At 39.3% G+C, this 17,191-nt stretch overlaps 1 protein-coding gene across 4 annotated transcripts in view; it reads right to left on the bottom strand.

The window, feature by feature from the left end:
- Positions 1-17,191, bottom strand: part of HERC2 (HECT and RLD domain containing E3 ubiquitin protein ligase 2) — a 277,180-nt gene that overhangs the window by 104,724 nt on the left and 155,265 nt on the right. For all 4 annotated transcript variants that reach the window (XM_077123972.1, XM_077123973.1, XM_077123974.1 and 1 more), the window contains exons 38-44: positions 15,533-15,715; positions 6,736-6,917; positions 6,252-6,399; positions 5,971-6,167; positions 5,503-5,733; positions 3,464-3,602; positions 1,730-1,873 (exon numbers count right to left, since the gene is read on the bottom strand). In XM_077123972.1, coding sequence (XP_076980087.1) covers positions 1,730-1,873; positions 3,464-3,602; positions 5,503-5,733; positions 5,971-6,167; positions 6,252-6,399; positions 6,736-6,917; positions 15,533-15,715 — 1,224 coding nt within the window. The remainder of the gene's footprint in view (positions 1-1,729; positions 1,874-3,463; positions 3,603-5,502; positions 5,734-5,970; positions 6,168-6,251; positions 6,400-6,735; positions 6,918-15,532; positions 15,716-17,191) is intronic.

Raw genomic sequence — 17,191 nt, 5'->3', positions numbered from 1 at the left:
TGTAATACTGAGTGAATCTGAAGAGTCAATAAATTTACCTGAAATTTAGCATGTTTAAAATGACATTCACAATATCGTCCCCTAAGATTAACAAACAAATGAAACAAGAACACTGCACATTCCACTGGACCTTCTTATATTTGTCAAAGGTACTACTCACAATTCTTCCACTACCATAGCTTGACCTTGACTTTTCACCAGTTTTCCATTATCATCTAAAAGACTACATTGTCACAGAGTCCAGGAGAGCTTTCTTTCCATTTTCAATGCCTTCCTTAAAAACATCTCATCACCTAATACAAGAGTAATTCTCCCCATCTCAAATTGATTAGCCTGTTTTGAATATTCCCTACTTCAATAGTGGCTTTATCTCCCTGAATATCAATCCTTATACTGCATCCCCCGCCTCAGCTTTGCAAGTCAGCTTTAGGTTTTACCTGGTGTTCAAGGGAGTCTGTAATCTGACCTTCCCTGACCTCTCCAGCTTTATCCCCTATCACTGACCTATAAACCCTAAGTTCCAAGCAAAGCCGAGTACCTAAATGGCTCCCAAAGACTCACTGCTTATTTTTGTGTTCCTGCCCTTTCCTCTACCAGAACAGAGATCTATCTAAGCACTGACCCTGACTAACCCACACCTTAAAAGGCTCCCTCCCAATCTTTCAGGTGTGCTCACACATCCACAGCATACAGGCTACACCCTGTACAGAGCCATTTGTGTTCACCCTGATCCTAGAGACTGATGGTCATAACTGAGCACTATCTTGTTCTCTGTACGTTCTCCTTAAATACTAAATATAATGTCTTTCAATAATAGATGATCAATAATTTTTCACAGCTTTGGGGATTTTTTTCCTATTCAAACTGGTATGAGCTCACTGTAGAAAACTAAAGTACTACAGAAAAGTATAAAGAAAATTAGTCAGTTGAAATTTCACCATTCAGAGATCACTGCCATTATTTTGATAAACAGATACCTCTATGCATATCTAAAACAGATATATGAAACAATATGCCTTTTGTTTCCTTGTTTTATTATTTTCATATTTCCATGGCAGTGAACATTTGTAGGTATCACCTTCAGTGGCTCCATGGCATCCCACTGTCTGATCACACTGTATCACAATGGGCATACAGGCCACCTTCAGGTTTTTAATATAAAAACAAACTCAATGAGAAAGTCACAAAGAGCATCCATATATACCCTTCTTCATGCCTGTTTTTATGAAAAATCCCAGAAGACGATTTGCTGGGTCAAAGGATGTGTCATTTAAAGTCTGACACATTTTCTCAAATGCCCACTAAAGGATTATACCAATCTAATTTCCACTAACACTGTGTTAGAACAAAGCATTTCTATCTGCACTTGAATCCCTTAGAGTTTCATACACATGGAGATTCTGATCTTTTACATCTGGGGTGCAGTATGAGAGCCTTCACTGCCATCAGTGCTGCTGGTCCACGGGACCACACTTTAGATAACAAGGCATCGGAGTGCTGGCTTTCCCATCCCTCTCCACCAGACACTGTCAACACTGCTCATGTCTCAGAAGACGATTATCTCTTCTGTAGCTCTCTGATGACTAGATGGGCTATACATTTTTCTGCACATTTATAAGCCATCTATATCATCCCCTTTATGAACTGCTTGTTTCACATACCTTTCTGTTTTCCTACTGGATTATCTGCCTTACTTACAAATCAGTAAGAATTTCTTAAAACAATATACCTGTATGAGCAGTTCCAGTCTCCTGAATAGCTGGTTGAGACAGGATTTGCCGTAATTTATCTTGGTGGGAAAGCAATGCTCGGCCTGCTTTCAATATGTACAACTTTAATTGTTGACATCTCAGCAGATCCAGGTCGACTTGTGCTACAGGAGAAAAGAACTAAGTGAGAACCATACACTCTACTCTTTCAACCACACCTATCAGCTGCACAACCTACCCTGGGGAAGGTACTCAGCTCCCTATACCTTAATAACCCTTCTCCCTTGGAAAATTTATTGATTACACAAGTATTTCTTCAGTAATGAAGGACTTGCCTCTCCCAGGGTCATGATTGGCATGTCTGGGCAAGTATCCTTTAGCTTACCCAGGTCCTTCTCTTTTCCTATTCTCCATGCACCCATCTTATTTGTGGTAAGGAATGAATGGTTTAGCATGGTTAGAGCAGTACCAGCTTCTTGCACTACTTAGATCAAATGTTTCCAAAATTGCTGAAGTTTCACTAGGTCACACACAAAATTATTTCACCTTTTCTTCTGAGATTCCTCTACAAAAATTCTGTAAGATGCCTGTATTACCCAGTTCTCTTAATTTATCAAAATCATAGCAATGGCTTACAGTTTTATATGATCAAATAATGGCCATTTATAGCTGAAGAAGAAATTAAGGAAGGTCCTACCACAGTCTAGGAAAACATCAAGTCAGCCTGACCCAAAGCAGAAGGCGGGTGGGTTGGAGACTGTAGAAGGCAGCACTAAATATGGGTGGGAGGGATAGGGAGAGCACAGGGTAACACTGAGGCTTTGAGCTTGCCACATGGACAGACAAGTTCAATCATCCAGACAGGAAACTAGGGAAGAGTGAGCCATCTGATGAAGAAGAGTAACTGAACTGTGGACATGCTGTGATTTACATGCACATATGGGATTTCCAGTCAGAGATGTCCAAGAGAAGATGTGTGGATCTGAAGCTCAAAAAAGAGATGTGATATGCAGATGCAGAATTGAAGGTAATCATCATCACAAAAGGTATAGCAGCAACCAAGGGCATCAGTGAGAGGACTCAAGAAAAGTGGAGAGAACAAGCCAAAAGTTACAGATGCAACTATAAGGATTTCCAAAGTGCAAATAACATTCAGGGAAAAGAATTCTCAAAGAGCATGCAAGGGGCAACTGCAATGTAGAGGAAGGAGTGGAAAGAAAAACTTAGGAATGGTCACAGTCTTAGCACAGCCATAAGAAAAATCAAGTAAGGAGAATCCAAATAAAAAAGATGACTGGCCATGCCAGGGACCCGGGTTCGATTCCCAGTGCCTGCTCATGCAAAAAAAAAAAAGATGACTGGATCTGGCAGTTAAGAGATCATAAGCAAAGATACAATAGAATAATTGGGCCAAGAGGACCAAGGTCTGAAGGGTTAGTGGTGAAGGAGAGAAGACAACATAGGCTCCTCTTCAAAAGGCTTACTCAGAATAAGTGAAACAACTGAGAAGAGAGGATAAGGGATGGGGGTTCTTCAGGTATCACTCTAGGCATGGTAGTAATAGGTGGATCAGGTAAACCCTTCATAAATGCTCATACCATCAAGCACAATGTCACATCATGTTAAGTGCTAAATCAATCCAAACTCTGAGACTTTGGCTGGATTGTGGATCTGCTTTTGTAAAATAATAATCATTGTCCATACAACACTAGTTAAGATTGTAGCTCTGTCATCAAGAAGGACCATGCACTAACCTGCAAATGCTTGTTTAGATGATTTCTTTATTTTGTGCTTTTCTAATTTGCTTCCAGCAAGGTTCACTAACTGAGCCCAGACAGAGAGCATGGGTTCTGTGAAAGGCAAGTTGTTCACACTGAAAGCCACACCTGGGAGCTGAAAAGAAAGGATATAAACCTTTAATGTTGATTAAAAATTAATAAATTAAATATTCTGAAAATTATAATGATGATTCTTAATTCCTAAATAACGCATATATCCACAAGATTTTTTACATCGGTGGAAGAGTCATGCCGCCTCAGGCCTCAGAGGATAGAGCACACTCCTTGGGGTTTGGGGAGCGACTGGCTGCTGCCACATGTAGGAGTTGACATGTGCCCCTGAAATGGCAGATAGCCCAGGTGCAGACCTGATCCTTGAAAAGGATGGATCCGAGAAAAGGTGGTCTCCCCAGTGTCCCCCAAGGTTGTGTTTGGAGAGATGCTGGCCTCGCACAGGCCCATAGAAAGGGTGGGGCTGCTGCTTTCTGAAGTCCTGAGGATAAATAACTCTCAGACTTTGAAATCTAATGTACTTTGCCTTGTAGCTTTTCAAAACTGTTTGGATCCAGTGACCCCTGTGTTCCTTCCTCCCTATGGAAATGGGTATACATATTCTATGACTATTCCTCCTCTGTATGTTGGGAGCAAATAACTTGTTTTGATTTTTTACAGGTCCAGAGACAGTCAAAAACTTTGCTTTAGGACAGACCATGCCTATAACTGATTTGGTACTGGTTCTAACCTTGTATTGTATTGGTATCCTAACCAAAATGGTTTAAGACTCTTTGATATTGTTATGGAATGAATGTACCTCATATATGGGGAAAACATGGGTTTTTTTTGGGTCCAGAGGATGGAATGTGCCAGTTTGAAAGATTCGTATACCCTAAAAAATCAATGTTTTGATCCTAAACAGTCTTATAAGAGCAACAGTTTCTTCTAATCCCTATTCAGCACTATAGGCTGGAGACTTGATTAGGTTATCTTCATGGAGATGTGACTCAATCAACTGTGGGTATTAAATTTGATTAGATGGAGATGTGTCTCCACCCATTCTAAGTGGGCCTTGATTAGTTCACTGGAATCCTATAAAAGAAGAAGTCATTTTGATGAAAGCTTCAGAATGCCACAGAATCATGAAGCAGAGAGTCCACCAGCCAGTGGCTTTTGGAGATGAAGGAAAATGCGTTCTGGAGAGCTTCATGAAACAAGAAGCTAGAAGAGAAAGCTAGCAGACTCTGTATGTGCCTTTCCAGCCAAGAGAGAAACCCTGAATGTCAACATCTTTCTTAAACCATGTTATCTTTCCCTGTATACCTTGGATTGGACATTTCTATAGACTTGTTTTAACTGGGACAATTTCACAGCCTTAGACTGTAAACTAGCCATTTATTAAATTCCCTTTTTTAAAAGCCATTCCATTTCTGGTGTATTGCATTCCAGCAGCTAGCAAACTAGAACAACATCTGATAATAATTTTTAAAGATGACATTTAAGGCAAGATAAGTTACCTCTACAGATATAAACATAGTACAAACAAATATAATTATACCAATTGTTTTATACCAACTAGTCAACAATAATTACACACATTCCTTATGCAACATGGGTTCAAAATGTCAGTAGCAACCACACAAGTCATCTCACTCCACACAAATGTTATTTTTTAAAGGATTTTTTTTTAAGATTTTTAAAGTTGAGTCATTCAATAAATAATAAACTTCATAAATTCAAATGTTAAAATAATTAAAACTCTTAGTTCACTGCACATTTTACACTGCTAATGCCCTTTCATTTCTTTGAGGGTAAATAACATAAAGGAACTATAACTTTATACATAACTGCAAAAGAAACAAGGGAATAAAGGTAAATGGTTTTCCTAAAGTAAGATAGCATCTAAGAAGAGAAACAAGAAATGCAAGATTTGAGCTCTTTCAAGGACTAACATTAGAATACATTCCCAACAGAAAACCTATGTGCCTCATTACACAGTGACTTATCATAAGTTCCCCTACCGGCTTCAGCTGATTCAGAGGACATATGCGACATGCCCGCATTTCAGAGAACTGCACAGTGATCCTGCCCTTTGGAGTGATGCGAGTCACAGTGCCTTCTCCATACTCCTCGTGTGTGACTTGGCCCCCCAGTCGCAGGCGGCTGTCGATCCCACCAATCACAGCCAGCACTGCCATGAGACCCCCCACTTCTGGGTTATCTGAGTCAGGAAAATAGTCATCCAACTGGGCCTAAAGCACACAGAAGACAAAAAGCCTCAAGCAGAAAGCAATGGAGCTGCTTATTTCTTACAAGAATAATTTTTATTAAGCTAAATTAATTTTTTAGTTTCTTCAATAATTATTTCCAGTAAAATACCTTTAAAATTATATCCTCGAACAAAATACACAACATCTAATGACTTAATTTAATAGCTGAAATAGCATTGTATGAAGAAAAATGAGCTTATTTTAAAACGCAGAAACTACCCCTTCGGACTGCTTTCCTGCAAAGCTGGGGGTGACGGAGTGGAGCTGAGAGTTGATGTACTTGTTTATGAGTCCGTTCCACTGGCTCAGCGAGTGCAGAGTCCGGAGCAGGGCCACAACCTCCTCTGCCAGTGTGCTGCTGTGTGTGGCGGTTAGTGAGGCCTGTGGGCGGGCCCTCCTCCTTCTCAGAGTGGACTCTGAAAGAAGCACAAGGGAAGCTATGCTATGCACTGCACATCACACACAGACTGAGAACACAGACACAGAGGAGAGCGCCCTACCTCTGAGCAAGGGTATATCCGAAGAACAAGTAGTGAGCAAGCTGCCCAGGAAACCAAACAGCTTCTCCACAAGGCATTTCATGTCCCTTGACCGTTCAGCCTTGTCCCATGAGGGAAGTACTGCTTGCAGTAAATGTACAGCTAAGATCTAATAAAAGACAATTTACAATGCCAAGCATTATTGAAAACTACTACCCAATGGATTTCATTAAAATTAAAACTCCCATGAAGCAGAAAAGAGCAGTTGGCACAATTTAATCACTTAACGGAAAGGCAAAAAAACTAAAGTTCAGCAACCTACCTAGTTCAAAACAATTAAGAATCTCAGCCCTTTGCCTCTGCAAAATCTACACTGAGCTAATTCTACCTCTCCTCTAGTCTCCCACCCATTACTGCTTAAAGGCACTTAATAATAACGCTGACTGAAATGTTCTCACCAGGCATGAAGGCATGCAGGATAGCACTGTGGCCAGCAGTGCCTTACCTGCCTCTGTAGCGATGCTGCCGTGAAGGGTGCATGACCCTCCACAATCTTCATGAGGAGGCTGATCCACTGTGGGGAGCTGAGGGTGCCACACATCTGTGGTGTGAGAGCGATACTCCGCACAAACCCCAACGTGCACCAACTTCGGTGCTGCTCTTTAAATACCAGCTTGTTTGGTAATGCTGCAGGAATTAAAATAATATTTTTAAAAGTTAATTTTATGTTATTTTATTTAAAATTTCTTAAATTATTTTTTATTTTTAATTTTTTATTGTTAAAATTAATTTATTGCAAAAATTAAATAATTAGCAAACTTTTTATTAAAATTGACCTACTATTTTACTTTCAACAATAAGCTAATTTACAAATGTATTATAACTTCAGTAATTCAAAGTGAGAGAAGTAGGAGAAGACTTTTAAGTTAGCTCAAGGAATATTTTTAAATATTTAAATACCTTTAAAACACATGTAATAACCCAAATTAGTAAATTTCATCTACTTAATGTTTCTAGGCACAGAAAATGAATTATAATTCAAAGAGTAGTTATCTGTGAGAGTACATCTATTACATATATAGAGGGAAAAAAAAACCTCATGTGTTTTAAATACACCCCATAGTCTTGTTGGCATTAATCTGCACCATAAACTTCCAGCCCAAGTTCAAGAAGTTAGTACAAATAAACTGAGATTCTGACATATCCGAAACACCAAAGACTATGCTGGTTCCAGAGGGCTTCCCATATCCTCCTGGCGGTCTCTCCCCTCAGCTGAGCTCTGAGGCTGGGATCTCACCACAGGACCCTTCTTCAGCCTCTCCAGGGGTCCTCCTCCTAAGGCCTCTCCACCCTGCCTCCTGCTCACCAGGCTTAGAAAGACATCCACTTTCTTTCAGAACACCACATACAATCACGCACAAAACTCACATACTCATATGATAAAGACACAGAAACTCAGGTGCACTCATACACACAGACTCACTCACATACCCTCTCACACATTTTTCATAGCCACTCATATATACATATTAACTCTCAAACATACACTCAACAAACTCACTCATATTCACACTTGCACATACACATACTTACTCATTTATACACCCACTCAGACTTGGCCATACTAACACTTGTACACCCACAACACACATATACATACACTCATTCCCTCCCAATACTTACACACTCAATCATACATTCATCCACACAACTCCTGCACATACACACAAATCCCTTCACCCTCATGCATTCTCACACATCTCATCCCCACATGGGCTCTTTTCTCATGTGGATGCTCCCATCTGCTACTATTTCAATCTGCCAATGAATCAACTTCCCTCACTTTATACTGTCATCAAATTCCAGATAAATCACATGGACCTCACCAATCAAGGAAGAACTATTAAGACTGACTCTACTCCATCCAAATCTTAAAGTTATCCACGCCCACTCCCATAAAATATCTCCCACTCAAATAATTTCCACTGAAGTAGTTTCCAATAACTTCCATCCTAAGAGAAAAATTACTGTAATAAACAGGGTCCCTTTCACTTCAGTTCCTCAATACTGACTAGTACATTTCTCTGTATCTCTGCTTATTAAGGGACTAACTTTCCAATGTCCATGCCTATTTTATGAGCATCAAGGAATATAATCACATCAATGCACCTATCCCAACCTAAAGGGAAATATAAAAACCAAAAGTAAATTAATTTTCTGCCCTTTTTGCTTCCTTTATGATAAATTTGACCAAAATATCCAGATAAGAAACTTTTGCCATAATTCCAGCCTGAATTAGTAATATGTCCACAGTGCTGATAACATATATTAAAAGGCTTCTTTTCAAAGAACACTTTTAGAATCCTTCTAACAAAGTACGAGTTTCCCTGATTAGCTTTTATAAAACATCAATATAAGCAGTCATGAAACGTTCCTGGGAACACTGAAACACTAATATATTAGGTAGGAGAGAAATGGGCTAATCTAAATCACATGATACAGCCTAAATGAATGGTTCTTAGCTGATTTTGCATTGCATTTGATAATTCAGTGAATACTACTAACCCATTCTCCCAAAAAATACACAAGCCCTATTTTTCATACAGTTTCAGGACTTAAAAGCTCCTGGTCCAAAGTAAGAGCATAATTTCCAAAATCCTATTTTAAGGTTAAAAATCTTTAGAAGAGGATGGGCCATGGTGGCTCAGCAGGTAAGAATGCTTGCCTGCCATGCCCAAGGACGTGGGTTCAGTTCCCAGTGTCTGCCCATGTGAAAAAAAAAAATCTTTAGAAGAGTGAATCTAAAAACCTAGGGTCAAATGATGTACAATTAAAAACAGAGGACTTCCTGGAAGATGGCGGCTTAGTAAGACGCGTGGATCTTAGTTTCTTCTCCAGGACAGCTACTAGGGGAGTAGAAACGATACAGAAAGCGCCCAAAGCCACAACAGAGATAAAAAAGAGTACCCCATCCTGGAACGGTTGGCTGGCTGAGAGAAGCAGCTCGGGTGAGATCGCCGAGGCGCGCGGGCCTCACCAGGCGGGGCGGGAAGCGGCCGGAGTTACTCCCTTCCCCCTTTCCAGGCCGGCTGGGAGAATTGGAGAGGCAGTCCCCTGAAACCAAGGCGGCTGGCGCCCACACCACGCGCAGCCCCCCGGACCAACTGAGAGAATTGGATCGGAAACCCCCAGGCCGCGGAGAACGGTGACGGGTGGGGGAGGCCCCTTCCAAACCCGTGACTCCCGGGGAACGTGCACTCTCTCGGGCGGGCCGCTGCCGCTGGCGCCCTCCCGCCACGCTTGTCGCCCAGGGCCGACTAGGAAATTCTGACGGGCTCTTTCCCGGGCTGCGGCGACCAGCAACCCTCCCTGCGTTCGGACCCCGGGCCGGCTCAAGCCGCTTCGGCTAGCGAACCCCCCGGACGGCGAGAGTTTTCCAAAGTTTAAGGTCCCACAGCACCTTTTACTGGTGGGACCCGCAGACAAACGTGTGCCATGAGCGCCACCTACTGGGCAGGATAAGAAAAACAGAACCCAGAGATTTCACAGAAAAATCTTCCAAACTTTTGGATCCAATACCCAGGGAAATCTGTCTAAATGCGCAGACGCCAACAGAAGATAACGGATCACACTCAAATAATTGAAAATATGGCCCAGTCAAAGGAACAAACCAATAGTTCAAATGAGATACAGGAGCTGAGACAACTAAGGCTAAATATACGAACAGAAATGGAAAACCTCTTCAAAACCGAAATCGATAAATTGAGGGAGGACATGAAGACATGGGCTGAACATAAAGAAGAAATAGAAAAACTGAAAAAACAAATCACAGAACTTATGGAAGTGAAGGACAAAGTAGAAAAGATAGAAAAAACAATGGATACCTACAATGATAGATTCAAAGAGACAGAAGATAGAATTAGTGATTTGGAGGATGGAACATCTGAATTCCAAAAACAAACAGAAACTATCAGGAAAAAGAATGGAAAAATTTGAACAGGGTATCAGGGAACTCAAGGACAATATGAACCGCACAAATATACGTGTTGTGGGTGTCCCAGAAGGAGAAGAGAAGGGAAAAGGAGGAGAAAAACTAATGGAAGAAATTTTCACTGAAAATTTCCCAACTCTTATGAAAGACCTAAAATTACAGATCCAAGAAGTGCAGCGCACCCCAAAGAGATTAGACCCAAATAGGCGTTCTCCAAGACACTTACTAGTTAGAATGTCAGAGGTCAAAGAGAAAGAGAGGATCTTGAAAGCAGCAAGAGAAAAACAATCCATCACATACAAGGGAAACCCAATAAGACTATGTGTAGATTTCTCAGCAGAAACCATGGAGGCTAGAAGACAGTGGGATGATATATTTAAATTACTAAAAGAGAAAAACTGCAAACCAAGACTCCTATATCCAGCAAAATTGTCCTTCAAAAATGAGGGAGAAATTAAAACATTCTCAGACAAAAAGTCACTGAGAGAATTTGTGACCAAGAGACCAGCTCTGCAAGAAATACTAAAGGGAGCACTAGAGTCAGAACCGAAAAGACAGAAGAGAGAGGTATGGAGAAGAGTGTAGAAAGAAGGAATGTCAGATATGATATATATAATACAAAAGGCAAAATGGCAGAGGAAAATATTATCCAAACAGTAATAACACTAAATGTTAATGGACTGAATTCCCCAATCAAAAGACATAGATTGGCAGAATGGATTAAAAAACAGGATCCTTCTATATGCTGTCTACAGGAAACACATCTTAGACCCAAAGATAAACATAGGTTGAAAGTGAAAGGTTGGGAAAAAATATTTCATGCAAATAACAACCAGAAAATAGCAGGAGTGGCTATACTAATATCCAACAAGTTAGACTTCAAATGTAAAACAGTTAAAAGAGACAAAGAAGGACACTATATACTAATAAAAGGAACAATTAAACAAGAAGACATAACAATCATAAATATTTATGCACTGAACCAGAATGCCCCAAAATACGTGAGGAATACACTGCAAACACTGAAAAGGGAAATAGACACAAATACCATAATAGTTGGAGACTTCAATTCCCCACTCTCATCAATGGACAGAACATCTAGACAGAGGATCAATAAAGAAATAGAGAATCTGAATATTACTATAAAGGAGCTAGACTTAACAGACATTTATAGGACATTACATCCCACAACAGCAGGATACACCTTTTTCTCAAGTGCTCATGGATCATTCTCAAAGATAGACCATTTGCTGGGTCACAAAGCAAGTCTTAACAAATTTAAGAAGATTGAAATCATACACAACACTTTCTCGGATCATAAAGGAATGAAGTTGGAAATCAATAATAGGTGGAATGCCAGAAAATTCACAAATACCTGGAGGCTCAACAACACACTCTTAAACGAGTGGGTCAAAGAAGAAATTGCAAGAGAAATTAGTAAATACCTCGAGGCAAATGAAAATGAAAACACAACATATCAAAACTTATGGGATGCAGCAAAGGCAGTGCTAAGAGGGAAATTTATTGCCCTAAATGCCTATATCAGGAAAGAAGAAAAGGCAAAAATGCAGGAATTAACTGTTCAATTGGAAGAACTGGAGAAAGAACAGCAAACTAATCCCAAAGCAAGCAAAAGGAAAGAAATAACAAAGATCAGAGCAGAAATAAATGAAATTGAAAATATGAAAACAGTAGAGAAAATCAATAAGACCAGAAGTTGGTTCTATGAGAAAATCAATAAGATTGATGGGCCCCTATCAAGATTGACAAAAAGAAGAAGAGAGAGGATGCAAATAAATAAGATCAGAAATGGAAGAGAAGACATAACTACTGACCTCACAGAAATAAAGGAGGTAATAACAGGATACTATGAACAACTTTACGCTAATAAATACAACAATTTAGATGAAATGGACGGGTTCCTGGAAAGACATGAACAACCAACTTTGACTCAAGAAGAAATAGATGACCTCAACAAACCAATCACAAGTAAAGAAATTGAATCAGTCATTCAAAAGCTTCCTAAAAAGAAAAGTCCAGGACCAGATGGCTTCACATGTGAATTCTACCAAACGTTCCAGAAAGAATTAGTACCAATTCTCCTCAAACTCTTCAAAAAAATCGAAGTGGAGGGAAAACTGCCTAATTCATTCTATGAAGCCAACATCACCCTCATACCAAAACCAGGCAAAGATATTACAAAAAAAGAAAACTACAGACCAATCTCTCTCATGAATACAGATGCAAAAATCCTCAATAAAATTCTAGCAAATCGTATCCAACAACACATTAAAAGAATTATACATCACGACCAAGTAGGATTCATCCCAGGTATGCAAGGATGGTTCAACATAAGAAAATCAATTAATGTAATACACCATATCAACAAATCAAAGCAGAAAAATCACATGATCATCTCAATTGATGCAGAGAAGGCATTCGACAAGATTCAACATCCTTTCCTGTTGAAAACACTTCAAAAGATAGGAATACAAGGGAACTTCCTTAAAATGATAGAGGGAATATATGAAAAACCCACAGCTAATATCATCCTCAATGGGGAAAAATTGAAAACTTTCCCCCTAAGATCAGGAACAAGACAAGGATGTCCACTATCACCACTATTATTCAACATTGTGTTGGAGGTTCTAGCCAGAGCAATTAGACAAGAAAAAGAAATACAAGGCATCAAAATTGAAAAGGAAGAAGTAAAACTATCACTGTTTGCAGACGATATGATACTATACGTCGAAAACCCGGAAAAATCCACAACAAAACTACTAGAGCTAATAAAGGAGTACAGCAAAGTAGCAGGTTACAAGATCAACATTCAAAAATCTGTAGCATTTCTATACACTAGTAATGAACAAGCTGAGGGGGAAATCAAGAAACGAATCCCATTTACAATTGCAACTAAAAGAATAAAATACCTAGGAATAAATTTAACTAAAGAGACAAAAAACCTATATAAAGAAAATTACAAAAAACTGCTAAAAGAAATCACAGAGACCTAAATAGATGGAAGGGCATACCGTGTTCATGGATTGGAAGACTAAATATAGTTAAGATGTCAATCCTACCTAAATTGATTTACAGATTCAATGCAATACCAATCAAAATCCCAACAACTTATTTTTCAGAATTAGAAAAACCAATAAGCAAATTTATCTGGAAGGGCAGGGTGCCCCAAATTGCTAAAAACATCTTGAGGGAAAAAAACGAAGCTGGAGGTCTCGCGCTGCCTGACTTTAAGGCATATTATGAAGCCACAGTGGTCAAAACAGCATGGTATTGGCATAAAGATAGATATATCGACCAATGGAATCGAATAGAGTGCTCAGATATAGACCCTCTCATCTATGGACATTTGATCTTTGATAAGGCAGTCAAGCCAACTCACCTGGGACAGAGCAGTCTCTTCAATAAATGGTGCCTAGAGAACTGGATATCCATATGCAAAAGAATGAAAGAAGACCCATCTCTCACACCCTATACAAAAGTTAACTCAAAATGGATCAAAGATCTAAACATTAGGTCTAAGACCATAAAACAGATAGAGGAAAATGTTGGGAGATATCTTATGGATCTTACAACTGGAGGCGGTTTTATGGACCTTAAACCTAAAGCAAGAGCACTGAAGAAGGAAATAAATGGGAACTCCTCAAAATTAAACACTTTTGTGCATCAAAGAACTTCATCAAGAAAGTAGAAAGACAACCTTCACAATGGGAGACAATATTTGGAAATGATATATCAGATAAAGGTCTAGTATCCAGAATTTATAAAGAGATTGTTCATCTCAACAACAAAAAGACAGCCAACCCAATTACAAAATGGGAAAAAGACTTGAACAGACATCTATCAGAAGAGGAAATACAAATGGCCAAAAGGCACATGAAGAGATGCTCAATGTCCCTGGCCATTAGAGAAATGCAAATCAAAACCACAATGAGATATCATCTCACACCCACCAGAATGGCCATTATCAACAAAACAGAAAATGACAAGTGCTGGAGAGGATGCGGAGAAAGAGGCACACTTATCCACTGTTGGTGGGAATGTCAAATGGTGCAACCACTGTGGAAGGCAGTTTGGCGGTTCCTCAAAAAGTTGAATATAGAATTGCCATACGACCCAGCAATACCATTGCTGGGAATATACTCAAAGGACTTAAGGGCAAAGACACAAACGGACATTTGCACACCAATGTTTATAGCAGCGTTATTTACAATTGCAAAGAGATGGAAACAGCCGAAATCTCCATCAACAGAAGAGTGGCTAAACAAACTGTGGTATATACATACGATGGAATACTATGCAGCTTTAAGACAAGATAAACTTATGAAGCATGTAATAACATGGATGGACCTACAGAACATTATGCTGAGTGAGTCTAGCCAAAAACTAAAGGACAAATACTGTATGGGCCCACTGATGTGAACAGACATTCGAGAATAAATTTGGAATATGTCCTTGATAACAGAGTCCAGCAGGAGGTAGAAACAGGGTAAGATAATGGCCAATTGGAGTTGAAGGGATACAGACGGTGTAACAGGACTAGATACAAAAACTCAAAAATGGACAGCACAATAATACTTAATTGTAAAGTAATCATGTTAAAACACTGAATGAAGCTGCATCTGAGCTATAGGTTTTTGTTTTGTTTTGTTTTGTTTTGTTTTGATTTTACTATTATTACTTTTATTTTTTTCTCTATATTAACATTCTATATCTTTTTCGGTTATGTTGCTAGTTCTTCTAAACCAATGCATATGTACTAAGAAATGATGATCATGCATCTATGTGATGATGTTAAGAATTAATGATTGCATATGTAGAATGGTATGATCTCTAAATGTTGGGTTAATTTCTTTTTTTCCGTTAATTAAAAAAAAAAAAAAAAAAGAGAAGGGATAATTGGAGCTGAAGGGATACAGACTGTACAACGGGACTGGATATAAAAACTCAGAAATGGACAGCACAATACTACCCAATTGTAATGCAATTATGTTAAAACACTGAATGAAGCTGCATGTGAGGTATAGGTTTTTTGTTTTTTTTTTTTTCTTTCTATTATTGTTTTAATTCTTATTCTGTTGTCTTTTTATTTCTTTTTCTAAATCGATGCAAATGTACTAAGAAATGATGAATATGCAACTATGTGATGGTATTAAGAATTACTGATTGTACATGTAGATTGGAATGATTTCTAATTGTTTTGTTAATTCTTTTTTTAATTAATAAAAAAAAAAAAAAAACAATGGTAGAACACTCAGATAGTGACTTTTTCACCCCAGACTCCACTACTTACAGGTCTTGTCTGTGGTCCCACTCTCCACTAACATTCGGAGAAGTCCACACAGAGTCTTTGTGGCTTCACTCTGCATGACTTCTGCATGGACTCCAGCAGAGAGGCAGAGGGTTTGCAGTAAATTAATAGTACTTATAAGCATCATCGAAGTGGGGTGGATATTCCTTTCAATTTGTTCAGATTCTGAAAAAAAAATCAAAGTAAGAAACTATACCTTCAAATATAACTGGAAACTGGCCACACATAATTCAATGGATTAACTGCATTCTTTGTTCTTTATCCTTCTGGAGAGGGAAGTAGCTCTTCATGAGAAGAGATGGAATCGAGGATGCACTGAACACTTAACCTAATCTTTCCTGTTTCCAACCTCCTAAAAGAAAACAAGCCTTATAAAAAAGCTTTTTAAACAATCTCAGCATTAAAGAATTATTAAAGTAACTTCAAGAATTCATTTCTTTAGAAAGGAAAACTATAGTATTAGAATAATGAAATGTCAGAAACTTGGCTGCTTCAGACATGGAAGGATAAGGCAGCAGAAGCCCCACCTTCTGGTCAAGCAACACTCCTGCACCGGCTCCCATTTAAACCGTGAACAAAATTTCCAATCTGAGAGCCAGGTCTGCCTTCCACCACATGGGGTAAGTAGGGATGGAAGCTGATTTAAGCCACACACTACACAGTCAGACACAAAAATAACAAGAACAGCACAGCGACTTATTTAGTGCCGGATGCTCTCTCTTTTTCCATTCTCTGTTAGGTGTTCCTAACAGACTTCTAAGGTAGGTGTCATCCCCACTCACAAAGGACGGAACCATACGATGTGAGTCCGACATGTGACTTGGACACCCATGAACTCTCTATATCCAGGCTGACATGGCCACAAAGCCCAATGCTCCTCCAACATTCAACACCCCTCTACGGCACTGGGCCCCTTCTGTCAGGAAAAGGTATCATCTGCTAAGTGTAGGTGTGACTCTGAAGACTGTTTCACACATATCACCAACCAGACAGTCCCACAGCCTCGAGAGCCTGGCTACAGCAAAGCTCCACTTGTGTGTTCCAGTGTCTTTTGGATACATTAGAAAGTCACAGTGGGCAGTGTACAGTGGCTCAGTGGCTGAATTCTCACTTGCCATGCTGGAGACCTGGGTTCAATTCCCAGAGCCTGCCCACGCAAAAATAAAAAATAAAAAAAAGTCATGGTAGATATTTTAAAACTTCAACTTCTGTGTGAGACCAAAAGGAGAGATGCTTATTTGGTGCAAAATCTATATTGTGGGTAGTGCATTACCTAATTTAAGTTGGTGAGTTTAGTTGAACACCATAAGTATGGGGAATCTTGAATAGGGCATGAAATCTTGTTGGTTTGTTCAGGTGTGTTGCCCTGATATACCCCAGAATAATTTGGGAAATTAATAAAAAAGTATTAGCAAAGTCCCCTTGGGAAACTGGGGAACTGGGGAGGAAGGAGGAAATATTCAACTTCCCCAATTTGGGAATTTCTGATATCCTCAAAAGCAGTGAGGACAACTAAATCAATAGGCTGAGCCTTCAATCTTGAGGTTCATCCCTATGAAACTTATTCCTGCAAAGAAGGCACAAAGCTTAGTTATAATTATGTCTAAGAGTCACCCCCAGAGAACTTCTTTTGTTGCTCAG

This window comes from Tamandua tetradactyla, chromosome 12, assembly GCF_023851605.1.
Source record: "Tamandua tetradactyla isolate mTamTet1 chromosome 12, mTamTet1.pri, whole genome shotgun sequence".
NCBI classification, from domain to species: Eukaryota; Metazoa; Chordata; class Mammalia; order Pilosa; family Myrmecophagidae; genus Tamandua; species Tamandua tetradactyla.
This window is presented reverse-complemented; position numbering and strand designations above follow the sequence as displayed.